Raw genomic sequence first — 27,731 nt, 5'->3', positions numbered from 1 at the left:
AGTTCAGCAAAAATTTCTAAAATATCTTTATTATAAAACATACAAAATTTACCCCGAACGTGGCTTTGACCACAACACTTTATTAAAAGAATTCGGTACACCTTCTCTTGTCTCACTTCGATTTATCTGTATTATTATGTTCTTATTTAAACTTTGCAATAATGCTATCTATCCTCTTATTATTAACCAACTAACCTTTAATGTGCCTAGACTACATACGCGTTAACAATTATTTTTAAATCTAATTCTCTCTTAAATTCGCCTAATCTTCTTATGTACTCTTACTTTAACTTAATTAATAATGAAATAGATATTTATAACACTTCACCTAATCAAATAATCTCCATCAGCTCAAGTTAACCTTTTTATTTTATTTTCAAATATATTTTATTATTTTATCTTATTCTGTAAATAAATAATATTGTTACATTCTGTATTATATGTAATTTTATGTTAAGCGCATTATTAATTTTGCTATATATTGTAATTTTGCATATATGCTAATTGTCATCCATAATGTAAAATAATTGTGTTTTTGAGTCCTCTTGGAGGAATATATATTTAAAAAAAAAACATAATAATTCAATATTCTTACCTTCGGATATTCCTAAAGCTTCTCGAACTTTCTCAACAAGGTGAGTTATTCCATCTTTATGATAATTTCCAATCGGCAGTAATCTTTCCTGATTGGGAATTTCTAGTTGAGAAATACTGCAAAATATAAATATATATAAATATAATCGAATACTATTAAAGATATGAGATATATTAAATTACCTGTGTGATGATAATTGATCATCACCAGCAGATGTTATTGATAAAAGTTCCATTTTGGATAAAGGAGAATCAGGAGATGCATAGCTTGTTATTTCACTGTCATTTTGTCGAGTGCCTGAACAAAAGACATATAAAGAAATATTTTTAAAAATTATGAATTATATTTGTTTTTTACCATTCATTGATTTCGTATGTGTAGTATCTGGAAGTTCCGGAGTGCAAGCTGGTGTTATGCTAGGCACTATAAATAACAAAATTAAAATCTAGTATTAAAATGTTTGAATTAATTTATGCAAATATTTCTTACCAATGACTCTCTTCTGTCTTCCTATTATTTTAGCATCTTTATTACATTCTGAAGAAGAAATATCGGTGGTATCAGAAATTCTTAATGTTGACAAGAGCGTGTTCTGGACGGTTTGAGTTACAACTGTTGCTCTATGAACTTCTGATCTATTTTAATAATAAAGTCGTTTTTTGTTATAATTAAATTTAAGTTTTGAGTTTATGTCTATGTTTAGAACAAACCTTGTTTCAGTGACAGTATAAATCGCGTTTTGTGGTTGAATACTATTTGTCACCACGTGGTGTGACTCATCTAGAGGTCCATCTTCATCAAACGAACCCTAAAAATTTGATGTAATATATTAAATATTTTATGAATTTACTGCTAATGTATTCTTTTTTTTTTACCGGTGCGCTTCCACCTTGCATAGTGCTATCCGAGACATCATTTTCTGGGATGGCCATCAGCTCAGATTCTACATCTTCGTTTTCAAAACTATAAAAATATTATATATAAAGCCATATATTTTATATATATATATATATATATATATATATATATATATATATTTGTGTGTATGTTTGTGTTTTACCTGGAGCGATTTTTAGATAGTTCAGCTTCCTCCCAATGAGTAACCATAGTCGGCGTTCCTATAGGCTTCTGATAAAGTGTTTTTCCTTTGGGGATTTGCATACTGTAAGGATCTCCAGTAGTTGGGTACATTGGCGATGGCGGCGGGGTCTCAAAATCGGCCCCCTGCAGGGGTCTCTCGTACGCCACTGCCGTGTGAAGAACCGTGCTCGGCGTCCGTCCCGAGGGACGGTTGACTTGCTTCTGAAAAATAATTAAGAAAAACAAAAGTTGTACTTCTAAATCGACAGATAAATAAGTTTATTAGAATCAACTTGACGTATTTTTTTTGCTTTTTTAATTTCTACCTCTTGATTGCATTTGTTGTCCTTTCTGGTCGATAACGATAGTCGCTGGCAATTTTCGGCAAACATGGAATTGTCTGTCCAATGTGTTCAGCACAATTTTTATCAGTTGTGCAATTTGCATACAATAAGGCTGCTCATCGTATTGATACTAAGGGGAAAGCCAAAAATTATTAAAATGAAATAAATATTATTAAATAACTTCCCGAAAAAGTTTGTTTTCATAAAAAAATCCGATTTGCTAATTTTGTTTTCTCGACGTTTCAAGCCATTCTGAATCGAATGAGACCAAATTTTGAAGTATATATTTGTGTGTGAACAGATTTTTTATCTTTACCTTATAAAGGACTACTAGAAAAGCAATAAGCCAATTCCTCCGTGCTGGAGCTTCAAGATGCCATAGACTGTGAGTTGGTATTTCATTTGTAAGTGCTGCTGCAGTTTCTGTTATGGGAGCAGTAGGACGAGGACAATACATCATCAAGGCAATTGCAAAAGATAACATGCTCATGCCCATCAAGTGATTCTGATCCAAAAGCTGAGGCAGGTTTGACAGAAATACGTTGAACACTGCTGTACATCTAGATTGAAAACTTGAATCATCTTTGGCAATAATTGGAATAATTTCTATATACTGTTGATTAGTTAGAGAGTCTTATGGAATTTGAAAGAAGCCTAAAATCAAACCTGAGTTTTGCAGGTGCCATGTAGAAAGTTTTATCAAGCATGTTGTATCCGAGTAGCAAATACAGATGCCGCAGGACAATTTGTTGTGCACGAGATTGGGGCTTTTCATCATCTGGAATTGCTTGATCAGACCTAAGTAAATAAGTTGTAATAATTTAAATATATATGTTTTATGTATGAAATTATAAATTATTTCATACATGAAACATATGACTTAAAAAAGCACAAAAAATGGCAAAATGAAAAGTACAGAAGAGAATCTACGAAGGACTTCAAAACTTAAAATTTTTATTATTATTTGTTTCACGGTAGATATTATAGTCTTCTAGATCATACTAAAATATTAGGGCCCTATGACAACTCATTTAGCTTTAAAAATTCATCAAAGTTTGTAAAAATTGGTATCGTTTTTATGGCATTTGTTAAAATTAGATCTTTTACCGACGTTTTCTCAAAAACGCCTGAACCGATTTCAAACATTTAAAAGCCATTTGATGAAGACTATCGTTTGTCAATTTTGTGCGACGATCTGCCAAGTATTTTCTTTGTCATTTGTCCACATTTATGTTCATACTACTAATCGATTTTAGAAAAATCAAATACTGTTCGAAAGATATTAGTTGGGAATGATACTGATTAGTTTTAGGTGAAAATCTACCGAGCCGTTTTCTTGTAATTAACTGTTGAAAAAAAAAATTTAAGCCGATTTCTATGGAACTTTTTTTGGCGATATATATCATGATCTTATAGAACTTACTGAAATATTACGGTCTTACGACAAGTAGTTTAATTTTAAAAATTCATCAAAGTTTGAGAAAATGAGTAGTTTTTTTTGACGTTATAACGATAGAGTACTTGATCTTAATGAACATACTAAACCATTAAAGCCCTATTGAAACTGGTTTAATTACAAAAATTATTGATTTTTGAAAATTTGCTTTTAGAAAATACTCCGAGTTAACATGTTCGTTCGCGTTCAATTATGTGTAATAAATCCAATCGGAATACTTTTAATCATTCATAAATTATTTTATTTTTTATTGATTAAGTCAATTCATTTTGTAACTTGCCTCAAGGCAAAATAACAATACCAAGTAGTTTCTAAATTGCTTACCTAGACATGAACTGAATTAGCAAAAATACAAGTAGATGTATAGTTTCTCGATCACTTTCTTCCAGCACAACGGCCCTTTGCAAAAAAGCATTCAAAGCAGCTTCGTCGCCTGGTGCACCATAGTTTACTGATTAAAAAAAATAATAATAAAAATATAAAATCATTTATGAAAATTATTAGTATTTAATTAATGTTTACCTAATCCAAATCGCGATGTTTTTCTTTTTAATATCGGTGCTGAGTATTGGCGGTTGTACACTTTTTCTTTTTCTAAAATATAAATAAGATTCTTTATAATAATATTAATATTATAATAACTAATTATTATTACTAATATAACTAATTATTTCCCTTGCCTATTTTTCCATCTTGTCTGGGTATGATACTGGCCGGCGCAGACATTGTGCGTTTGTAGGGCCATTTGGGTCCGAAAGAAGCACTAAGGGTTTTGATGGAACTTCCACCAGATCCTTCACTTTGCGAAAGTGCATCATTTGCCCTTCGCAGTTTATGCAGAAACACTTCGCTGTTAATCTCGGAGTTTCGTAAATCTACACATAAAAATAATTATTAAGAAATAATATTGGATGAATGGAATATGAAATTAATTACCTCTGAGGTAAGCAATATCGCCAGCTCTCTCCAAGTTGATTTGCGCCTCTAGGAAAAGTGCATCGAAACGGTTAAGGAAAAATTCCCAGGATAAGACATGTCTATCACTTAAGGAGTTATGTAACTGATACAAAGACTGAAGTACCATAGGCCTGTCCACGATAACACTGTCGAATTGAGTTTCCAAGCAGTACAGCAAAGACTGAAGGATAAAATAAATAAATAAAATATATGAAAAAATTAAAACTAGTGTAAATAATGCTATTTATTTATTTATTCATAACCAAGCCATCAATAATAATAGATATGGCTCTTGTCAAGCTTATTCATAACTAATATTAAAAGGATAGTAATTTTATGATAATCATATAGTAGCTGCACGAATTTCGCTTCTGAAAAAGAGCTCAAAAAAGCATTCGAACATTAAATACAATGTTCATCATCAAGTTCATCATATTAAAGTCTATTTGACCACGAGTCAAGCTCAAAATTCTTGCACAAGGTTGAAATTTATGCTCATTTAAAACCGTAAAAATTTAAATTAATGAAATAGCAATAAAAAAAAATTAAAAAAGAATGGTTGTATAGGCGATCAAATGGTCAGACTACATAGATAAGGGATAAGGATTATGCAAGAAAATAGTTGTTGAAATCAAATTGAGAAAATTTAGTAATGTCATAAAAAGCTAATTTTTTGAAAAGTTTATCTAGGGAAGCATGAATTTTTTTGCTGTCTAAGTTTAGGATATTGAGTGGAAGTTTATTCATAAGCTGAATACCTAAACTATCGATCGTATTGAAAGAGCTGCCTAATTTATATGTGCGCGCCTTAATAAGTTTGTGTCTAGTGTTGTAGTTTGAGGAGGACGAAGCCATATCAAAAAGTTTCGAATTGTTTTTGATGAAAGATAATGTTACCATCAAAAACAATTCGAAACTTTATTTGTACCTTGATAGCATTATCGTGTATTGTTCCTAGGTAGAGAGTGGCACGTTGAGCTACATAAACATTATCATCGTCCATGCTCGAAATCAAATAACAGAAGGCATTTGCCAAAGCCGCTTGTAAGGGTAGAGTACTTCGCAAAGGTGTTGTATCCATGAACCTGAAATAAACTTTTTGGTAAAATTTAAGCAATAAACAAATATAAAGCAAATGTGACAACAAATGTGTTATGCAATGAATGAATTTAAACACACGGTGTCTTTCGATTTCGTTGCATATGAATTCAATTATTTCTAATTCTTTTTCTAGAAATACCTGGTGATGACAGTAACTCTTTCAACGGCCACAAAACGAACTCGCCAATCAGTGCTATGGAAGTCTTCCTGCACAACTCTCCAAAAAACATCCATTCCTGGTGGAAGAGTTACGCAATGGAGCAGCAAAGGAACGCACACTTGACAAATGTGGGAATGCTCGGCATTACACAGATCCCATAAGCTAAGGTAAAATTTATTTTATAATTTTAAACTTATATAGGTATGGTTGTTCGGAGAACAATATCTCTTGTCTCAGTAGTATGGTGACCATATTTTTTTAAGTCAAATCCGGGACAGTAAATTTTAGTCTTTCTAACCCGGTAGAGGGAGGAGGCTTGGTGATCCTAAGTTTAGTTTTTTTAAATATATTTTTTTATATCAAAATTACTGACTTTTAGCAGAAAACTTCATTATTTGATTGTGTGTTCTACTATTTTTTATATATAATAACATTTTCAGATATTTGATGGGTAGTTTTAATTATCAAGTAATTGCAATAATTTAACTTAAATCTATATATATAATATATATATATATATATATATATATATATATATATATCGAAAACCTGTATCAATCCGTGATAAAACATCTAAATCCGGAACAAGTATTGCTTTTAGAAGAACCCGAGACAGAAGGTGTAAGTTCGGGACTGTTCCGGCCAAAACGAGACCTATGGTCACCTTACTCAGTAGAGGATTGCGTTAATAGCACAACGTTACTGTCCGAACAACCAAATAAATAAATATGTAAAATCATTATCATACTTTTTGATCAGCAAGTTTTCTTGGCACCAGACAAAGAATCCTCTGTTGTCTTTAGAAGCCTTAGAAAAGGCGTCACCGTGAAGTACCATTACATTAAGACATTGTAGAATATAATACAAAATATCTGGCTTTTCGGTGTTGGGTAATTCCTATGAAAAATATAGTTTGATGAATAATATAGAACTTTTTCTTTAAAATGAAAATAAATTTCCTACAATTGTTGTTATTTTCACTCACTTTGAGAAGTTGATGTATGTACTGCAATGATTGAGGTAGATCATCCAATGAAAAACGAAACTTTCCAATAGAAGTATGCCAAAAATCTTCGTTGTCGTCACCTACGACCATATCGTCTGCAACCTCGTTCTCGCCTACAATCTGCGGTTTTGCAACTTGCACAGTGGCAGTTGCTTGAAAATAAAATCAGAATCAAAATTTTATTGAATAATATTTGATACAATTAATTTGGCTTAAGCAGATACATCAAACTTCTTGACTTAGATATTATTTAGAATAATATAACTCACCCACATCGGCTTCTGAAATGGTGACAGAACGCGCCACGGCGCATACCACTTTTTCCGATGGCATGATGACTGCCAAGTCTAATTGTTCTGAAACAGTCTCCACAGTTGCTGTCATTATCTGGAATCATATTTAGTGTTTTTAAAAAGTTATTGTAATTTACCATTAACAACATATTGAGACAAAACATTTAGATGTATCATAAACTTGAACGAGTTATCATCCCTTACGAGAAACTTGATAATAAACGAAACATTTTTTTTAAATTCAATATAGTGATTTAATAAATTATTTTGATATTATCAGGTTATTCAGAAAGTAATTTCTTTATTTGCGTAAAGTGATTTACTTAAGTTCGTTGCATCTAATTAACTTCTCGAGTGTAAAAAAAAAAATCGACGATTTCTATGATTTTTTGACGGTAGATACCGTAGTCTTATAGATCATACTAAAATATTACGATCCTAAGACAAGTCGATAAATTTTAAAAATTCTTCAAAGTTTGCAAAAATTTTTATCGTTTTTTGGCATTTGTCAAAATTAGGCCTTTCATAGACGTTTGTTCAAAAAAAGTCTGAACTGATTTCAGAAATTTAAAAGCCATTCAATTTATCTCAATGAGGACTATCGTTTGTCAGTTTTGTGCGATGATCTGCTGTTTTTTTTGTAATTTGGAAAAAAGTGCTAAACTTTTCGTCCACATTTGAGCTTATACTACCGAACCGATTTGAAAAAATCAAAAACTGTTCGAAAGATATTAGTTTTTGGAATGATACTGATCAGTTTTAGGTGAAAATCAACCAAACCGTTTTCTTGTAATTAACTGTTGAAATAAAATTTAAGCCGATTTTTATGGAACTTTTTTTGGCTATATATATCATGGTCTTATAGAACTTGCTGAAATATTACGGCCTTACGCCAAGTAGTTTAATTTTAAAAATTAATCAAATATTTTGATCTTTGGACATTTTGTTGTTAGAGAGAAGTTAAATTTATCAAATTTATGACTCAAGCAATCATTTATTTATTGCGACTCAAGCAGATTATTTATTGAGTCTAAAATATAAAATTACTTTCTGAATAACATAGGTAATACTGATTTCATAAAACAAAGTATTAATTAAAAAGCACGTTCTGAATTCGAAAATTATTATTTTTTTCAAATTACTTCAATTACTTACGTCATTTTTAGAAACAATTAGTATTCACAATATAAATTCTAGTTAATAAAATATTTCGATACAATAACATAATTATTTAACAATGAAGACATCAATAACATCAGACACCATGCACCATTACTATCCATAAAAAATCTTAGGACACAGATTAATTTTAACATGAACGACATATAAATAAGTATTCACAAAAGAATGAAGTAAGAAATAAGGTGACATTTAGATTTAGGCGATGTCTAGACATCATCTGTCTACATATATTTACATTTAAATAATATTGTTTAAATAACAGGCACTTTAGTATTGGAAAATTTTAGGTTTCATAGATAAAAAATGAACTATTTTTATATTTTGGTAAAAGAGAACGCAATGCTGAATGGGGATTTACTATAGGATAAGGGAAACTTATTAATAAAACTATAATGTTAGGACAAAGAGAATATCCTTAAAAAATGTGTTACTGAAACATTTCTTCTGGGATTGGGTAAAGCTTAATTTATAATCTTAACGTCTTGGTTATCCTGATTTACTACGTAAGTCTAATTGTTTGAAAGAAAGTACTTGAGTAAATCCCAATCTTCTATTGCGTTCTCTAATCAAAATTTCTACTCTAATATCTCCGGCACAGGAAAAATTTCACATCAAAAACCAGTAGAATGTCAAATATTTGATGTGAATATTTTCTACCAAAATCCTAGCCGAAGGTTTAATATATCCACATGGTTTATCTGAAGTAAATAGAATAACGCATCAACTAATTGTTTATTTAAGGTGCAACTACAATTTTTCTATATTTTTAAAATCAGGATTCTATTTTCAGTATAACTAGAATATCGAGGTAATCAAATTATCACTTGGTTCTCTGAAATAATATTAATTAATTTTTGTGTAATTTAAGACTTTTTGGCTGAAGTTTGCGTTTTGGAGGGCATTGATATCAATCAGTAGTGATATCCGTTTTCACTTTTAAAAATTCAGGTCAAAATATATTTCCAAGGGAAATACCTTTGCCCGGCATCCTAACAAAAAGTTAAAATATATCATCATTATTAGGCAACCATTGGGTTGCACATTTTAAGTGACATATAAACACACATAAACTCAATGTTGACATATATCCTTCATATGTTTTGTCCGAATTGGCTAAATGAAAAACAATAAATACGAATTTAAATTTTTGCTGGATATCAAAAACGTGACTGATGAAGTATTAAAGGAGAAAATGATGATAAATCTCTGACATTCCACGAAGAATTTGTTTATTGTATAAGAAAAAATGGTACAGAATTGGAAATTGATTAAAAAGTGTGTTATTAATAATATTTTTATAGAAGAGAAAATAACTGATGACATTTTATCCCATACTTAAAAAGTATCCATAAGTACACAAACTTTTGGTATAAATATATACAGACATTTAAATTCAAAGACATCATCAAACCTACATATATGGAGTTTAAGTTGAAGTTTAGGAGTAATATCCATTATTTTAAAGGTTTTGGAAAGAAGATTATGAGATTTGACGTTGCTCTTGTTGGTAGAAAAAGCAACAAATATTTTTGTGCTATATGAAAACATGCAGAAAGTGCAAATTTTTTCAAAGACGTCACTCAAAGAAAGTATACAGTTGAATGGTAGATATATACACCATAAACAAGAAAAATTTGAAACATAGAATGGAAAACAACAGATTTAGAGGCAAGGATTGGATTTTTGATTAAATTTTATTCTCACCTTATTTTGCAAACAATGATAAACTGGAAGTTAAATTATTTTTAATAATTAGGGTCAACGACGCACCTACTTGCCCCATTTCTATATGAATTATTTTAAATCACCTTGTCTGTCCTGGACTACTATAATTTATTTATTTTCCCCAAAGAAATATTATGTAAAGTTAAGAAAATCTATTTGATTCAATCATTTTCATTATTTTTGGTCAGCAAAGCACATGATGAGAAAATGAATACAATTACAATTAAACACAAATAATAATAAATCTTGAAAAAAAAGGTTAACAGCAAATTTGACACCAATTATATTACCGCAGAAATCGTTCCATGCTGTGAAAATTGGTAGTTTTCACACATCAGCACTTCGATAATTCGAGCCCGCCGGAAATAATGTTGAGATTTTTGGAAAATCGTATTAAAATCAGGAATCAGATGAAGAATCAATAGATGAAGTTGAGAACCCGATATGACGATAGTTACAGTCGCTTCGAATATACCAGTATACACCCAAACTAATTATGAATGGTAACAAATTATCAATATTTTATATGAACAAGTGAATAGATAAAATAATTGTGAAAACGAGTTATACCTCAATAAGGCAGAACTGGATTTGGAGCTCTAGACAATTTGGTAACTTGACAATGATATCCAATTTTACATGAAAATATGAATCACGAATATTTGGTTTGAAAAGTACTTTATTTAGGCACTGCGGAGTAAGAATACAAATTGTTTCATTAAACTTTCCCGAATAGTGTTGAAATTTAACTTTGATATCGTACCAGTAAGTCGCAAATCCCATGTAATATTTTATCAAACTACAACTAAATCTTTTCATATGATATTTAAATATTCATTAACTTCCCGAAGGACACAAGTTTATGTTTTCATCAAAAAATCCGAATTGCTAATTTTATGTTTTCTCGAAATTTCAAGCCATTTTGAATCGAATGAGACCAAATTTGGAAAAAGTATGTGTGTGTGCGTGTATGTGAACAGATTTTTTGCCGTGAATCGACGTTTTCTCGAAAACGGCTAGACCGATTTCAAAAATTTAAAAGCCACTCGATGTATCTCGATGAGGACTATTGTTTGTCAAGTTTTGCGACGATTGGCCAAGCCGTTTCTTTATAAATCGCAAAAAAGTGAAAAATTTTTTGTCTACGTTTTAGCTCGCAATTCTGAATCGATTTTGAAAATTCAAAAACCGTTCGAAAGTTATTGGTTAAGAATCGTGCTAATCAGTTTTTGGTAGAGATCGGCCGGGCCTTTTTCTTGTAATAAAGTTTTTTTATAAAAAAATCGACAATTTTGATGATTATTTTTTTGACGGTAGATACCATAGTTTTCTATATCATACTAAAATATTACGGCACTACGACAACTGGTTTAGCTTTAAAAATTTGTCAAAGTTTGCAAAAATTAGCATGGTATTTTTGGAATTTGTCAAAATTAGAACTTTCATCGGCGATGAGGATTATCGTTTCTCAGTTTTGTGCGACGATCGGCCGAGCCGTTTCTTTGTAATTTGGAAAAAAGTGTTAAACCTTTCGTCCACATTTAAACTCGTATTACCGAACCGATTTTAAAAAATCAAAAACTGTTCGAAAGATATTAGTTGGGAATGATATTGATTAGTTTTAGGTGAAAATCTACCGAGCCGTTTTCTTGTAATTAACTGTTGAAAAAAAATATTAGGCCGATTTTTATGGAACTTTTTTTGGCGATATATATCATGGTTTTATAGAACTTACTGAATTATTACGGCCTTGCGACAAGTAGTTTAATTTCAAAAATTTGTCAAAGTTTGAGAAAGTGAGTAGTTTTTTGACGTTTGTTAAAAATAATATTAGATGATTTAGTTGGAATAACGATAGTGTACTTGGTCTTGAACATAGTAAACCATTAATCCTACGGAAACTGTTTCAATTATAATTATTGATTAATTAAAATTATTGATTTTTGAAAATTTGCTTTTAGAAAATATTCCAAGTTAACGTGTTCGTTCGTTCGTTTGCAATGATGTGTAATAAGTCCACTCGGAATACTTTCAATCGCTTATAAATTAATTTATTTTTAATTGATTAAGTCAATTATTTACACATATCGGGAAGTTCATGTAACTTGCCTCAAGGCTAAATACCAAACCAACCAACTAGTTCTTTAAAATTTCCAAGTGGTGTATACTGTTATACTCGTTGAGCGTGAATTCGAAGGGTTAGTAACACTGATACATACAGAACATACGTGCGGCATGTGCACGAGAACTCCACCCACGGAATGTAAGTCCGGCACTGGCACAGGCATATTGATGATGACGTCATCACGTCCGTCTCCTCCCTGCTTCCCGCCGACTGATGCACCTCCATCTGGTGGACTTCGCCTGGACAGCTCGTCAGGAGGTATCTCCAATGGGGGCTGAGATAGAAATAACAAAAAGTTTTGACAAGGACCATTGATAGTAAAGTATTTTATTATTTTCTTACATCAGGACCGTGTGCCGGATTTTCTGGTGCCATAAATCGCACCAAGTTGGCAGCTAGCTGGTGCCACATGACGCTGGCTTCACAAAATGCACATTCGGTCGGCGTAGCTCCTCGCCCTCTACATATATGATCGCTCATCCAAGATGCCTCCAACATGTGTTTCAGCAATTTGCTAACATCAGCACATACTGCACTATCTATGCCTGCATGCTGCTCCACATCTTGCAATTTCATCTAAACAAATAATAAATTATTATAAAAGGGCGAAATTTATTAACTTCCCTTAGGGTAGTTATAGTAATGGGCCGAGAATCAAAAATAAAAATTCTTCATTTCTCGACGTTTTGAAGGTTTCTGAACATTTTGCCACACCTCAGAACAAATGGATGTGTGCGTGTGTGTGCTTTGTATTCCCGCATTTTTTGTCCACGTTTTCGGGCGCACGGATCAACCGATTTGAATGGTTAAAAAAAATGTGATCCCTATTGATAGGGAGATGTGCTGATTGTTTTGGCAAAGCAGGTCTAGCCGTTCGGAGATACGGAGCAAAGAGTGCAGAAAATACAAATCGAGTTTTTTGAGAGAACGGAGTACAGATTTGAATGATGGAAAAAAATTTCAATTTGCAATGATTGGGAGAAAGAGGTGGGTTATTATTTGGCAAAGACAGGCCCGGCATTTCGATGCTACAGAGCTAAATGTGCAAAAAATGGCAGTTTTAGAGTAAACTAAGCGTTCGATTTGAATGATCTAGAAAATTTTTGCTTGTATTGACAAGCAATTGCTTTTGAGGATAAAAAAAGTAGCATCTTTTTATTTTCATAAAATATTTTTGTAATCTTGGATTAAAAATTCAAAAAAATCCCAGGCTAAGCACAGTCTAAGCGCCCTCTGGTACAATGTTAACCCAAGTGCGTTTAGACTGTTTATGTATGGAGCGCTTTTCCAATTTTGTGAAAACTATTGAAAAATGTGAAAATGCCGTCAAGCTAAGCACAGTATAAGTGAAAATGTCGCACAGAATTATTTGCAAATGCGCTTAGACTGTGACTATACTTTTGCAAAATGCGCACTTTTTCAATTTTGTGTAAATTAGTAAACTATTTTTTTAAATTGAATTCGAAATGAAATGATGATTGTTAATGTTCTGGAGATAAATTGATTTATGATTTACATTTGATTTGCTCAGATATAACAATATATCAAAAATAATGAAAGTTACAGTATTTGTAATAATATATTTGAAAACGTTTAAAATTTCTCGAATATTTCATTACTGTACGGGAAGTTCCACTAATTTGCCTTGCTGGCACGATGCTATACACAACTAGTTAAAGTCAAATTATTAGTAAAAAATGCCTAACCTGTTGAAGCAAAATGTCGAGCATGAGTGTGCAGCAAGTCAAATTATGTTCGGCATCACTGGTAAACTCTGTGGGCCGAAAATTTTGGGCAGCGCCTTCTTCATCAGATATACCGGAGGAGCTGCTCGAATCGTCTTCTACAACTGGATCTATAAATATAACCAATTACATATACTTATAGTGCAGATAATTTACAAACCCAAAGAGTCTAAATCGTAAATTTATATTTTTACTTACAAATATGGGTTTCTTCTTCGTTTTCATTAGTATTTTCAATTATAATCGTGGTATCTTGTTCGAGATCAGCAGCTGCAGCTTGGCGCATTACGCTTACGCCTGATTCAAACATTGAAAATAATTGCTCTAGCGGTATCATAATATCCAGCATTGAAAGTATCTGAAAGATTAATTCATATATTTATAAATTAAAATTGCATAGTTTATGATTAAAATATCTAATGTACCTGCAGCCAATGCAAGGCTTGTTGTTGTATTTTAGCTGTAGTATTCTCGAATCGTACGGCGACAAATCTGTACATCATATGAGCGTCGAATCCAAGAGGATTCATTTCAGGATCAAGAATTTTGCTAAACACTACTTTTAATTCCGGCAGTTCTTTTTCTGGGACATCACTGCTTACGGCTTCCATCCAATTTGGCATTATCTGATCCCAGATTTCAGGTGTAATGACTTCGTAGGGCACCAAACAAAATATACGATGAAGTCCATCCTTGAGATGGGAAGTTCTGCAATATAAAAAATAACTAGTTGGTATTGGTATTTTGCCTTGAGGCAAGTTACCTTGAGTTCCCGATATGTGTGAATAATTGACTTAATTAATAAAATATAAATTAATTTATGAGTGATTAAAAGTATTCCGAGTGGATTTATTACACATATTTGAATACGAACAAACATGTTAACTCGGAGTATTTTCTAAAAGCAAATTTTCAAAAATCAATAATTTTTATAATTGAACCACTTTCCGTAGGACTTTAATGATTTAGTATGTTCATTAAGATCAAGTACTCCCAGTTATACGAAATAAATCGTCTAATTTTAATTTTAACAAACGTCAAAAAAAAACTACTCATTTTCTCAAACTTTGATAAATTTTTAAAATTAAACTATTTGTCCTAAGGCCGTAATATTTTAGTAAGTTAAATAAGACCACGGTATATATCGCCAAAAAAGTTCCATGAAAATCGGCTTAAATTTTTTTTTCAACAGTTAATTTCACCTGAAACTAATCAGTATCATTCCCAACTGATATCGTTCGAACAGTTTTTGATGTTTTAAGATCAATTAGGTTAGAACTGCATCACTGGATGCAGATCTTAGCTTTTTCTTTCTTTGTTAAATTCTAAGCCATGCAATTGATTTTATATCTCCTGTAGATAGATGATCAAATAAAATTATTAAAAAAAAAAAAAAAAAAAAAAACAATTAGGTAGTATAAGCTGAAGTATGGACGAAAAGTTTAACACTTTTTTCTAAGTTACAAAGAAACGGCTCAGCAGATCGTCGCACAAAACTGAGAAAAGATAATCCACATCGAGATACATAGATGGGCTTTTAAATTTTTGAAATTGGTCTAGCCGTTTTTGAGAAAATGTCGATGAAAGTTTTTCTTTCGTCGTTTCGTTTTTCAACTTTTTCCAAATTTGGTCTCATTCGATTCAGAATGGCTTGAAACGTCGAGAAAACATAAAATTAGCGAATCGGATTTTTTTTATGAAAACATGAACTTCTCCTTCGGAAAGTTAATAATATTCTGAATTTTTAACACAATTTACCTGGACGCGAGTGTATCCCAGTGACCACCGACTCTGGAATATTCAGGTGGATGTGGCAGCAAGCAATTAATAAATTCTTCGTAATGTGACTTACATATATCCGCTAACCAAGGACAAACGTGTTGCGTTTTTAATTTTTCCAAAGTGCTTTCTGCTTGACCAGCTTGAGGAAATATAAGACAATTTAATAAGTCACTCTACGCTAAAGTATAAAAGATAAAAGTATTTGACAATAACCTTCAAATGTATAAGCAGTTACATGAAACCAGTGGAACAGCATTGAAAGCAATCGACCAAGTGTCTCAACTGGTGTATCTGGTGTGGGTGCACAAAGTCCAACCAGCAACCAAATACCATATCGACCAAGTAATTGTCTCTCCTCAAGTGTAATACAATCACCAGCAGGCGTCGATACTGGTTGTGGTTTTAGGTCTAAAGATTCCTTGGTAACGTCGAAACTCAATGGACGTGCCTCTTTTAATAAACTAACAGAAAAACAAAATATAATGATAATTCAGATGATTATTATTTGTTCTTTATGATTATACTAAATGACCCGACAGACGTTGTCCTGTACCCATGTCTACAATTTTTTAATATAATATACTATAATTTACCGTTTACCTAAAATTAATAATTATTGTTTTTTAAATTACTCTTCACGCCAAAATGCTAATTCATTTATAATATGAGCAATTTTAAATGTAGAACTACTTTAAATAAAATGATGAGTCACAATTCTCATACTATATTGGAAATTGAAGTCTTTTAAACGGTATAACATAACCATAACCATAACATAACACTGGTACTTCATGTTGGATTAAATTAATTTAATTTTTTATTATTTATGATATCCAAAATTGCATCTTAAACTTCTCTTAATTATATTGAAAAAAAAATTGATATCCGAATCTTGTGATGGCTCCCCCTAAGGCGTGCGCTTGTATTTTTCGCATGCATTGCATTAAAGGTAGGACCGCCACTGATTAATAAATAATTTCATATTTTAAGTGAATTAATTTGTCATATCCTGTTCATATGTGTATCATTCAATCTATACATTTTAATTTCTGGCACATCTCAGCTGATTTTTGGCAATAATAATGTAGACATTTCATTTTTCTTATTCATAATCATAAATTTATTATACATAATCTAATATTGCCTAGGTTCATAAGTAAGCAAATAAGTTAGCAAATTATAGTTTTCATTTGTTTTCAATGAAAACAATGACATGTCTTTTTTTATTATTTTTTCCATTTAAGTATTTCTACAATATTGCACATACATACCAGTACTTTATAATCACATACATCCTAGAAAATTTCCTTAACAAACTTCAGAAAGATTTGTCAAAATCCGAATAATAGTTTAGGAGGAGTATACAATGAGTGCTTGTAATTAAATATGAACTTTATATAATAACAATAAAGCTCAAATTGATTTTTCGTTTTAGTTAGAAAACGTTTGTATGAGAAAAAGAAAAGGCTGTTTTTAGGGTTTTCCCGGCGTTTATTCGATTTTTTCTCGCCGTAAGAACCATCCTTGAATATCAATGAAAATTTGGAAAATTGGTCCAGGCGTTGTTCAGATGTGCGCTTATCAACACATTTTGCGATTCATTTTTATATATAAGATTACCTAACAATAGCTTCGACCAGGTATGTTTGCATCTCAGCGTCCATTTGCCAAGCAGGTGGAAGAGATCTGTGTACAATATGATCTCCACCTCGCCTACTATTATGCCTATTGCAATGGCATTGAAGGCAGTACCTTATAGGATGATTTCCATTATAACTAGCGCATTCTGCTGAGAAACAAATTGATACCGCCGATTTATCTGTTGCTCGACAATTCTGTAAGATTAAGATGTTTACACTTGCTATATGCATACTCGTATATAGTGCAGTAAACGGAGAAGAAAAAAGGGTATAACTCTGAATTTATTTACTGTGCTCCGATCTGCATGAAATTTTGGATTTAGGTTAATCTTACTCTCAAGTTCAAAAGCGATCGATCAGTTTTCGGGTCATAACTTCTTTAACTTTGACTCCATCACAATTTGTAATATACCATTTAAAAGGTAAATAAAAGGGCTACTACTTTTTTAATCAAAATTTTTTTCGTAACTGTTCTCATTTTGAAACGGCGAAGGGTTAAGGGGTAGAGAGAGACTCTGATTGCGCAGCCGCGCACTCTTTAACCAATCATAACTCTGTCAATTTTTGTGTGGAAGAAAGATAATAAAAAGCAATAATTAGCCAGAAAGAGTTCTTTGATTTTTATCTATATGCTTTTATACGTATCTTTTATTATTTTTGAGATATAATGAAAATAAGTTCGATTTTTAAAAAAATCGAAAAAAAAATATTTTTATTAAATCTTGAGTTTTCTGAAAATAGTTTGTACTAAAGTAGTGAATTTGCTCGAATCCTTCAAGATCTTTATTATAAAGTGAATTCTAGATGGAATGTGAATAACTTGAATTTTGGTGGAAATGGCGCTCTTAAACCATATTTGCATGATAGCTCACTCATTTTACACGCAAAAAGCTTGTAACAGAACTCATTTTAAAGCTTATGTTGAGCACTCTAAAACACAATTTCACTGAAATGCACAAAATGTAACACCTCGCCGCTAGATGGCTTTAAATACAACAACTAAATTATTGTATTAATATTATTTTAAGAACTTAATATTATTTCTAGAACACTTTATAAGACATCTATTTATCAATGTTTTTATTGACATTATTTTGTTCATTACATGATTTTCGTTAAAATGTATATTTTAGGAGATATTTGCAAAAAAAAAAAACGAAGATAAACGCCAAAAATATATGAATTTTTAGTAAACATTAACTTTTTTTGAAAAACTTTAGAGGATATTTTTTTCTTATAATTAGTTCTTCTATCGATATCTGAAGTTATTTTGAAAAAATTAAATTACACAACTGAAAAGTATGGTGTCATCCCCCGCGGGGTAGTGGCGGAGTCCGAATTGTTTTCACTTTTAAACATGAGGGTGGGTGGGAAGATGAACCTAATTCTAAAATTTTATGCAAATTGGAGCACATTGATAGGAGTAATATTAGATTTACCACCTACTTTGTTCTCGCAGATCATAGAAACTTGTTGCATCGGATGCAAAGTATCACTGAATGCCTGATTCGGGTGTTCGCGATGAATTTCATTGGCACATTCGATGCATAAATACAAGGGCGGCGGAGAATCAGAGGCATAAGTAATACTTATGCAGTGGTCGTAACAAACTTTACTTGCTTCGGCAGCGCCGCCACTGGGACAATTATCTCTTTGGCACGGTAATGGTGAAAGATCACCTAAAAAATTATTCAAGACCATTGACAAATAATGATGTTGCACCTTACTTTATTTCATCTTACTTGCAAATTTGCACAGCAATCCTTTACGATCGAACAGATTTGCATTAAATGCTGGCCAGTAGTAAAACAATAGTTTGGCAGCTGAAGCCCGAGATGCAGCAGTACCATAGGCTATAACGCATAACAAATCTTTAACTACGTTTTGTTTTAGAGCCATTAGGCACTCCAATAGCTGACAATGGTGTGCTGAAAATATACGCATTATTGGCATATTATTCAAGATTTTTAAGCCACCTGAATAGAACATCATAAGCATTACCTGGATTGTTGGAATATTGGAAAACTAGCATAATAACAGCTGCTACAGATTGACAAGCCTGGCTTTCTAAACCATCTTCAGTATGACGAGCTATTAATTATAAATATTTTAAAAATTTATTAAAAGACTGTAAAATCTTTTCTAAAAACTGATATATAAATTCATTGATTATGCAGAAAGTTGTATCAAGTTTATTTTTAACTTCCCGAAGGACAAGTTTGTTTTTATCAAAAAATTCGACTCGCTAATTTTATTTTTTCTCGACGTTTCAAGCCATTCTGAATCGAATGATACCAAATTTGGAAAAAGTATGTGGGTGTGTGCGTGTGTATGTGAACAGAGTTTTTGCCGTAAATCGACGTTTTCTCAAAAACGCCTGGACCGATTTCAAAAATTTAAAAGCCATTCGATGTATCTCGATGAAGACTATCGTTTGTCAGTTTCTTTATAAATTGTAGAAAAGTGAAAAAAAATTCGTCCACGTTTTAGACCGTAATTCTGAATCGATTTTGAAAATTCAAAAACCATTCGAAAGTTATTGGTTGGAAATCGACCTGATTAGTTTTTGGTAAAGTTCGGCTGGGCCGTTTCTTGTAATAAAGTGTTAAACAAATTTTTTTCGACGATTGTCATTATTTTTTTTTGAAGATTGATACCATAGTCTTATAGATCATACTAAAATATTACGGCCTCACGACAAGTAGTTTAATTTTAAAAATTCATCAAAGTTTGAGGAAATGAATTGTTTCTTTGACGTTTGTTAAAATTAAAATTATACGATTTACTTGGAATAACGATAGAGTACTTGGTCTTAATGAACATACTAAACTGTTAAAGTCCTACGGAAACTGGTTCAATTATAAAAAATTTTGATTTTTTAACATTTGCTTTTAGAAAATACACCGTGTAAATAAATTAATTTATTTTTTTTTATTTATTAAGTTGATTATTTACACATATCGCGAAGTTCATGTAACTTGCCTCAAGGCAAAATACCAATACCATCTAGTTAATAAATAAGCTTTGCTATTTTCTGAATTCTCAGTCTTATTTATTACCATGTATACTTACTAATTGTAAATGGAAGAATGAAGAAACACAACGAATTTATAACTTCTTGGTGAAGAGTAGGTGGCAATGCTAACATGCATGATGCAGCAAGAAATGGTATATTGTCAATCATATCTTGTTCCAAAAATGGCAACAGGCAGCCTAAACATTGCAGCAATGACTGTCCAAAAGCTAAAAATGTTGAAAATTGTAACGAAAATGTTAAAATGAAAAGTAGCATAGCCTTATACCTTGTAATCCATACTGAACATAGCCTGCGACATCTAATAATTGCACTAAAGCATTATAAAGACCTTTGTAATCTAAATTTGGGTAAAGAGCCATACGTAAATGATCATTGTCTGGAGAACGCAACATATCTAACGGCGACGCTGGAACATCTTTTAGGACAGCTAAAAAAAAATTCGCATTAACGGAAGACAGACATATAAATTTATTTATAATAAGACTTATTATTAAACTTACTTAAAAGAGTTTGAGAAAAATATTTAATTGTGTTGGCAATGTCCAGACCAGAAGGCACTGGCATAACGCCGTGCAGAAGTCGAAGCTGGTAGTCGTATAAGCAGCGAATCTTAGCTGTAACTGCAACACAATTTTATGAAGATTAATTAATTAATTGAAAATTTTTCTATAAATAACATATATCAATGGTTGTCATTAATTATAAGAATAGAATAGACGTCCATCCTAACCAACTAGCATGTTGTTTATATCAGGAAGGCCAGCCGGCTAGGCTTAACAGAAAAATACTTGGAGACCTATAGTTTAATTAATTATAATACTTTCATTTTACTACATTATTGTTTTTTTATAAAAAAAGTGCAAAATAATTAAAATTCATATGATTTTAATGAACAAAATCTTCAATTTTATATAATTATTATCAAATTAATTACTTACACGCAGCTGCCCGAGTTCCCATATTAATCAGCTGAATTTTAAAACTTCCGTGCATTTTGATTTTTTGTAATAATCAGCTAGCCAAAATTGATCAAGAAGTTATTTTTAATTGATTTTTAAACTGCATCGCGACAGAGTCATCTACTTGCATATTGTTCCACTTCCATTATTAACAAAAATTGATTTATTTAATAAATTATAGAATGACATTTCATGAACATCTTTATTCTATCCCCAGATAAATATCTGGATGCTGCTAGAAAATCAATAACCCATCCCCGATTTGCCCCATTCATCCCCATAGCATGCTTTCGAACCTTTAATCGCATCTCACATCCAAAACGGTTTAAATTATATTCAAAATATATGAATACTAAAGTACACACAAATATTAATTTATTATTTTTAGTATGTTGTTTATTATTCTGTTACATTTTATTATAATTATTGCTCTATTTGTTTTTGACCATGCAACAACCAGAGCTGCTTATTATATTCAGCAAGCTATTATGATTTTATTTATAACTAGTTTTCTAAGTCAACCCCATGGTTGATTTATGGTTAACATATTTTGGTTTTGGATCATTTTTTTTTTTAGTGAGCATTTCATGTTGTTGCATTTCTAATTGTTATTATTTCTGCAATTCTGCCTTAACAGAACTCATAAAACAGCGTTGTCATAGCAACGCTCTATTATGTTGTTTTTGGTAGTGAGAATTATGAAAATGTCTATCTATTTGCTATGCAGTTATCATAACATTCTCCCTTGCTTTGTCTTGAAAAACTGGTTAACACGAGTCATTTTTTTAAAAAAAACGGTTTTATAATTTTTCCAATACTGGTATCAAACGATTCCTAATGACTTCAAACGTCGAGAAAACATAAAAGTAACAAATCGCATTATCTGGGAAAAACATAACTTTTTCTTTAGGAAATTAAAACTAATATCACATGCGTCTAATGTTTGTTTGAGAATTCGTTAGAAAAGACAAACTTTTGTCAGAGGTTTAGAACTTCTATTTATCTTTTATTATTACAAATGTGCGGCTTAATAGTAAATTACATATTTTGTTTAATAAAAAGAGTAAATGAAAGTATTACTATTGGATATAATTGATGTTAATGATATTAATTGATCTAAATATTAATTATCAGATGTATAATATTTGATGAAATAGAAGTCTGAGTACAGTATTAAATTGGATTCAAACATTTGTTTAAGTTATTATATATATTATAATCTGATATTGACTTAAATTAAAATGAAAGCACAATATAATATAAAACTGTTTTATTATATTTTCTAAATTTCATATAAACTTATAGATATAATCCAAACATGCTTATTCGAATCTGCTTAAATAAAACTTAGAACTATATTTTTCGATGATAGTCAGGACTGGCATTGACAAAATCTTGCATATTAAATAATGTTGAACTGTTTTTCACTAAATATTTTAAAAAGTCTTGTATATGAACCATTAAAGTTGCTACTGATTTTTCATCTAATTGAGTAAAAGCTAGCAATGATCCCAAACGAACAAATAATCTCAAAAGATGTATAGAACCATATATCTCAGACATCTTTGTATTGGGATGATTTTGTAAAATTTCTGCATATTGTGGTCTTTCAAATTTATATAGTAATTGGGAACCTAATAAAACATTAAAATATTCTAAAATTCCTCTTGCTACTTCTACAAGAGCGGATTCTTTATTAGAGTTGTGAGATTTGCTGCTTTGTTTTTGTTGGATGTAGTCATCAATGATTTGAGAAACTGTATTCCTTGCTGGCAATGCAAGCAGTTTTCTTTGCCGACAAATTGCATCCCAATCATCGACTAACCAAGGTTGTAACTCATCTGGTATTTTTATTTTGATTTCAACTTTTGCCATAAACTGCTCTTCTGATTCAACCCCGGTATCAACTCTGCTTCGTTTCCGCCTGAAAAAATCATCAAATAGTTTTAAACAACTATTTTATCACAAATATGTTATATTAAATATTTTACTTTGAAACATCGACTGAGTCTTGGGATAAAGGTGTAGCCAGTTTTTTAGTCCGTGAAGCTGGTGTGACACTGGTTCCATCTTGACTTGGTGTTGAAGATCTAGATGTTCCTTCTTTTTCCTCTTTCTCCTTAGTTAGGGAAGTGTCAGCTTTCTTAAGTTTTGCAGCTATAATTTTTAACAAAATATAAATATTGATTGGTATAAATATATGAAGATATTATTCAAATTAATTTCTTACTTCTCCCAAAACTGATTATTTTGTTTTAAAGTACTCACATTTTTTTGCCTTAGCGGATTGTGAAGAATGTGCCTTTTGAACTTCTTTTTGTTTTTGCACATTTGTCTCATTGTATTTCAAAACCCTGCTTTCTGGAACCCACTCGTCCCAACTGGAAATAAAACAAGAAATTGCACAAATGTGCTGAAACAATTCTTTGAAATGAAAAATAAATTATATTAGAGAATTAATTGAGAATTCAATACTGATCAAGATATAACAATTTCTTGTTTTTAATAACTATTTCTAGTGTATGTTTAATGTTGTGAGTAGTATTTCAGTCCCTATACTATACTTTTTATTCCAGCCTGCATAGTGTATCAAATATTTTATTTGCTTTTCCTTCGTAAGAGAACTCTTCAAGCATTTGGCTTCATAGATTAAAGGGCCATGGAAACAAAGTACTTTTTCACCTAAAATATGTGCATAGGATTAGCATTTATTATGTATATAAAATTAACGAATCTCACCTTCGGAAAATTTGAACTTTGGAGCCATTTTTGAAAAATTCTTTACTTAAAATTGTGAAATTGTGTTCAAAAATATAAATATGAAAATGCACACAAACAAAAAATGACAATTGCGAACTGTCAGGTCAGAACGCTTTGTATATAATAATAGCCAACATTGAAAAAATTGTAAATCTGGTTTATTCAAAACGTAGGTCGCCGCCACACAACATATGAATATATCTTATGATACCTTATCCTAATATTATCCTAATATATAGGGCTGCTGCCACACATCCTGTAAACACATGAAAAACTAGTTTGGTCTAATTTAATAAGTTTTCACATTTTGTCTACAAGGAACAAATAATGAAAATTCTGTTTTTTTGTAAATTTATCATGCATGCCAGCGGTCTACGAAAAATCATGTTAGACAACTTGAACATTTGACTTGTCAACTTGTCATGACCATCATGTCGTTTCTTAATTCTTACTCAAAAAAACCTTACTCATACATTACACGTTTCTTGTCATTACTCCTTTATTATCGTATTTTTAATCATATATTTATATTCATATAATTTTAAAGATACAGTATATTAATTTTTAGCAATACAATTTTAATTATTAAATTTATTAAAAATTAAGTTACTAAATTTATATATTTACTTTATGAGTTTAAATTTATTGTATAGCTATGGCTAATATAGATACATTATGCATTGAAAATTTAGAAATGAATTCGAAAGAAGTTTATCTCAAAGCGAGTGAAATATTATTGAAGCTATTAAAAAACATAGTAGATAATCCAGATAACCAAACTTATAAAAGTATAAGAGTTACAAATCCAAATATATCTTCAAATCTACTAAATGCTCTAGGAGCTGAAGAATGTTTGATCAAAATAGGTTTTGTTAAAGTATGTAAAACATTAATTTCAAAGGAAAATAATAATTTTGTCCTTACATTAAATTAAATATATATATTCTAGAAATTGTATAGGTCAAAATATTGTATTACATTTGAGCGTTTCACATCTTTGAAATAAGTTATCTGTTTATAGATATAACTGTACTTTATATAATCTTGTACTTAATTTTAATATATATGCTTAAAATGCTCACATGCTCAGAAATAATATAATATCTTATGACTATTATTCAATTATTAAGTCGATTGCTGAATTAATGCTGTCTTTTCAGATAAATGATCGATTAACTTTATCACCAAGTATTTCTGTAAATTCTATATATGAATATTATGAATATTTACTAATACGAAGAACAATTATTTTATCTCAAACTGATGCAAATAACGAAAGTATAGTTGATAGTACTTGTGACAAACCCAAAATACAGACAAATATAGAATCTGAACAGATTAAGAGTGAATATGATCAAAACCAGCCGTCAACTAGTAGAGGCTCCAGGAGTGAATTGATGAAAAGTGCCCCAAAAACAATATTAGTAAATATTTATAATAAATATCTTTTAGTTGCTTCAGTTATTTAAACAAAACTTTATTGTTGTTTATAGAAATATCAATTTTTTTTTTTATAGAACGCACCAAATCAATTTTTGCGATCCTTAGAGACACATTCCTTAGCTGTACTTGCTTATGAAAATCCTGCATTATTAAGGAAGGCATTAAGCTGTATTCCAGTAGTACAATTAGAAATTAACGCATTGGAAAGAATGAGAAGCATACAGAAGTCTATAAAGTCTGGTAATATATTGAGAAGAGAGATTATAATAGTGTTCATGTTCATCATTTTGTTTTATGTACAAAATATTATTTAGGAAGTTATATAGGCAATGAACCATTAATTGAGGACTTGATTTTACTGGAGTTACTAGATTGGTTCAAAAATCATTTCTTTACCTGGGTTGATAAACCATCTTGTGAAAATTGTGGAAATGAAAGTACAACTTTTGCTGGCAACTGTATTGTTGCTACCGAAAGGGTTGAGGTCAGTTAAAATACAAATCTTTACTGTTTTAGTATAACAAAATATTAATAGACTCAAAAAACTAACCTGATAGCTTTTCCAGCAAGGCATAAAAAATATCATTACTGGAATTTATCCTCGAAAAATACAAAAACTAGTTTATTACTCTTTCTAGGTGTACAGGTGCAATTCATGTGCATATAAAACAAATTTTACTCGTCATTGCGACCCAGAGATTTTATTAAGCACTCGAAGGGGAAGATGTGGAGAATGGGCTAATTGTTTTACTCTTTTATGTAGAGCTATGGGATGGCCTGCCAGACATGTTTTAGATGAATCAGATCATGTGTGGACGGAGGTAAAAATAAGGCTTTCACACATTTTTTCTATCTTACTTTATCTTAGCTTACCTGTTATTATTTTTATTATAAGGTATATAGCGAAGGTGAAGGTCGATGGCTTCATTGTGATCCCTGTGAAAATGTATGTGATAATCCCTTAATATATGAGCAAGGTTGGGGAAAGCAACCAAAATATATTATTGCTTATGCATGTGATGACGTACAAGATGTTACATGGAGGTATACAACAGATTTTAAAGGTGTGTATATTAGTGTTCTAATTACAATGTTTTTTTATTGTAAGTTATGTTATTTATATTTAGGAGCTTTAAAAAGAAGAAATTTATGTTCTGAGGAAGAACTTTTAATGACCATAGAAAAATTGAGGAATCAGAGGCAGAAAAATTTATCAGTAAACCGTAAAAAGTATTTAGCAAAGAGAACTGTTGAAGAATTAGTAGAATTTATGACTCCAAGGTAATTTATATATAAAGTATAAAGAGTAAAAATTATATAGGTATAATAAGTAAATAATATTGTAAAGCAAATTTGTCACAACCAAATTGTTTATTTAATTTGCAACTATCAGCTCTGTTGTATTTTAATCTCATCAGTAGTCCATATGCTTCTTTCTAACTAATTTTTAGAAATCCTAAAGACTCAGAAAAACAAGGTCGAACCTCTGGATCTCTAGGTTGGCGTTTAGCTCGTGGTGAAACAAAAGAAGAGTCTAATCAATATGTTTGGTATATTGACGAACTATCATTTCCTTCACTGGAAATTGATAAAAAGTGTTTCAAAATGCAGTATTCTATTTGTCAAGATTTGTACGAATGTGTAGATAATAAAAATAATATTATAAAAACCATAAAAGGCTGGAATAAGGGGATATACTTCACCAAAGATGTATTTAGAAAAGAAGAACGAGATTGGAAAATGGTTTATTTAGCAAGAAAGGGTTGGTATATAATCTAATAATAAAAACTTCTGCTTATATACATACAATTAAGAAATGATGGTGTTTTGTTTAAAACAATTTTAGAAAATGCATCTGAAGGCGAGTTAGTATGGCGTTTTGCTATAAAAGATCAAAATCATGTGATTGAAGATATAAATGCAAAAATTAAAACGGATGTATTTGAGAATGGCAATATATCCTGCATGATCTGCAGTGAAAATATTTGTCTGCGTGTCAAACAAAGTATGATTTTTTTTTCTTTTCTGCACAAACACATATTAGTAAATATTATTTTTTTTAGGTAATACAATTCAAAACTATACTGATTTTAAAGGACAAAAATATATTGAAATCAAATTAAAATTATCTGGCGGAAAAGGTTCTGTGTCTTGGCAACATGCTCAGGTGTTTCGACAAAAAATGTCTTCCATAGCATTACCAATGCAAATTAATATAACTATAAAAAGTATTTAATTAGCAGTATAATTGATATAGATGTATATATTCAAGTTAATATAATATAGTTTGATTATATTTTTTTGGTACTGTTTTTTATTAACCTTATTTCCTAGTATTTAT

General features: G+C 30.8%; 3 protein-coding genes across 3 annotated transcripts; 1 reads left to right on the top strand and 2 right to left on the bottom strand.

The window, feature by feature from the left end:
- Positions 1-112: 112 nt before the first annotated feature.
- On the bottom strand, positions 113-21,221 carry LOC113378486 (protein unc-79 homolog). The gene is made up of 35 exons (XM_026619023.1): positions 21,167-21,221; positions 20,729-20,848; positions 20,494-20,655; positions 20,264-20,434; positions 19,193-19,282; positions 18,934-19,119; positions 18,638-18,870; positions 17,172-17,386; positions 15,765-16,012; positions 15,528-15,690; positions 14,195-14,477; positions 13,968-14,127; positions 13,731-13,879; positions 12,367-12,600; positions 12,128-12,298; positions 6,969-7,086; positions 6,679-6,851; positions 6,442-6,590; positions 5,673-5,855; positions 5,361-5,517; positions 4,412-4,613; positions 4,156-4,350; positions 3,998-4,069; positions 3,800-3,926; positions 2,686-2,817; positions 2,336-2,579; positions 2,002-2,149; positions 1,656-1,932; positions 1,471-1,558; positions 1,306-1,403; positions 1,085-1,230; positions 953-1,018; positions 778-892; positions 596-711; positions 113-126 (listed from the first exon to the last, which is right to left on the bottom strand). Exons 1-35 carry the CDS (start codon positions 21,219-21,221, stop codon positions 113-115), a joined length of 5,460 nt encoding a protein of 1,819 aa, XP_026474808.1.
- LOC113378478 (peptide-N(4)-(N-acetyl-beta-glucosaminyl)asparagine amidase-like) lies at positions 5,746-27,626 on the top strand. The gene is made up of 10 exons (XM_026619015.1): positions 5,746-5,860; positions 25,108-25,371; positions 25,465-25,630; positions 25,705-25,874; positions 26,029-26,211; positions 26,286-26,454; positions 26,518-26,671; positions 26,842-27,152; positions 27,237-27,395; positions 27,454-27,626. The coding sequence occupies exons 2-10, from the start codon at positions 25,345-25,347 to the stop codon at positions 27,624-27,626; spliced, it is 1,512 nt and encodes a 503-aa protein (XP_026474800.1). The 5' UTR covers positions 5,746-5,860; positions 25,108-25,344.
- Positions 22,541-24,058, bottom strand: LOC113363927 (mortality factor 4-like protein 1). The gene is made up of 5 exons (XM_026606412.1): positions 23,927-24,058; positions 23,752-23,869; positions 23,456-23,568; positions 23,179-23,344; positions 22,541-23,111 (listed from the first exon to the last, which is right to left on the bottom strand). Exons 1-5 carry the CDS (start codon positions 23,952-23,954, stop codon positions 22,541-22,543), a joined length of 996 nt encoding a protein of 331 aa, XP_026462197.1. The 5' UTR covers positions 23,955-24,058.
- Positions 27,627-27,731: the final 105 nt, after the last annotated feature.

This window comes from Ctenocephalides felis, unplaced genomic scaffold (assembly GCF_003426905.1).
Source record: "Ctenocephalides felis isolate EL2017-DRISC unplaced genomic scaffold, ASM342690v1 CF-g0.4_SCAFFOLD_00845, whole genome shotgun sequence".
Lineage (NCBI taxonomy): Eukaryota > Metazoa > Arthropoda > Insecta > Siphonaptera > Pulicidae > Ctenocephalides > Ctenocephalides felis.
Note: the sequence above shows the minus strand (reverse complement) of the source record. Positions and strands in the feature narration are given on the sequence as shown.

Coding starts and splice junctions, on each gene's coding strand:
- LOC113378486 (XM_026619023.1), bottom strand. CDS start 21,221: ATGCACGGAAGTTTTAAAATTCAGCTGATTAATATGGGAACTCGGGCA. Junction 4,351..4,411: donor CGATATTGCTTACCTCAGAG/GTAATTAATTTC, acceptor TTTTATGTGTAG/ATTTACGAAACTCCGAGATT. Junction 1,933..2,001: donor ACAACAAATGCAATCAAGAG/GTAGAAATTAAA, acceptor CTGTCGATTTAG/AAGTACAACTTTTGTTTTTC.
- LOC113363927 (XM_026606412.1), bottom strand. CDS start 23,954: ATGGCTCCAAAGTTCAAATTTTCCGAAG. Junction 23,569..23,751: donor TATGCAGGCTGGAATAAAAA/GTATAGTATAGG, acceptor TTTTATTTCCAG/TTGGGACGAGTGGGTTCCAG. Junction 23,345..23,455: donor ATCCGCTAAGGCAAAAAAAT/GTGAGTACTTTA, acceptor TAAAAATTATAG/CTGCAAAACTTAAGAAAGCT.
- LOC113378478 (XM_026619015.1), top strand. CDS start 25,345: ATGAAAAGTGCCCCAAAAACAATATTA. Junction 26,672..26,841: donor GTAGAATTTATGACTCCAAG/GTAATTTATATA, acceptor ACTAATTTTTAG/AAATCCTAAAGACTCAGAAA. Junction 27,153..27,236: donor GGTTTATTTAGCAAGAAAGG/GTTGGTATATAA, acceptor AAACAATTTTAG/AAAATGCATCTGAAGGCGAG.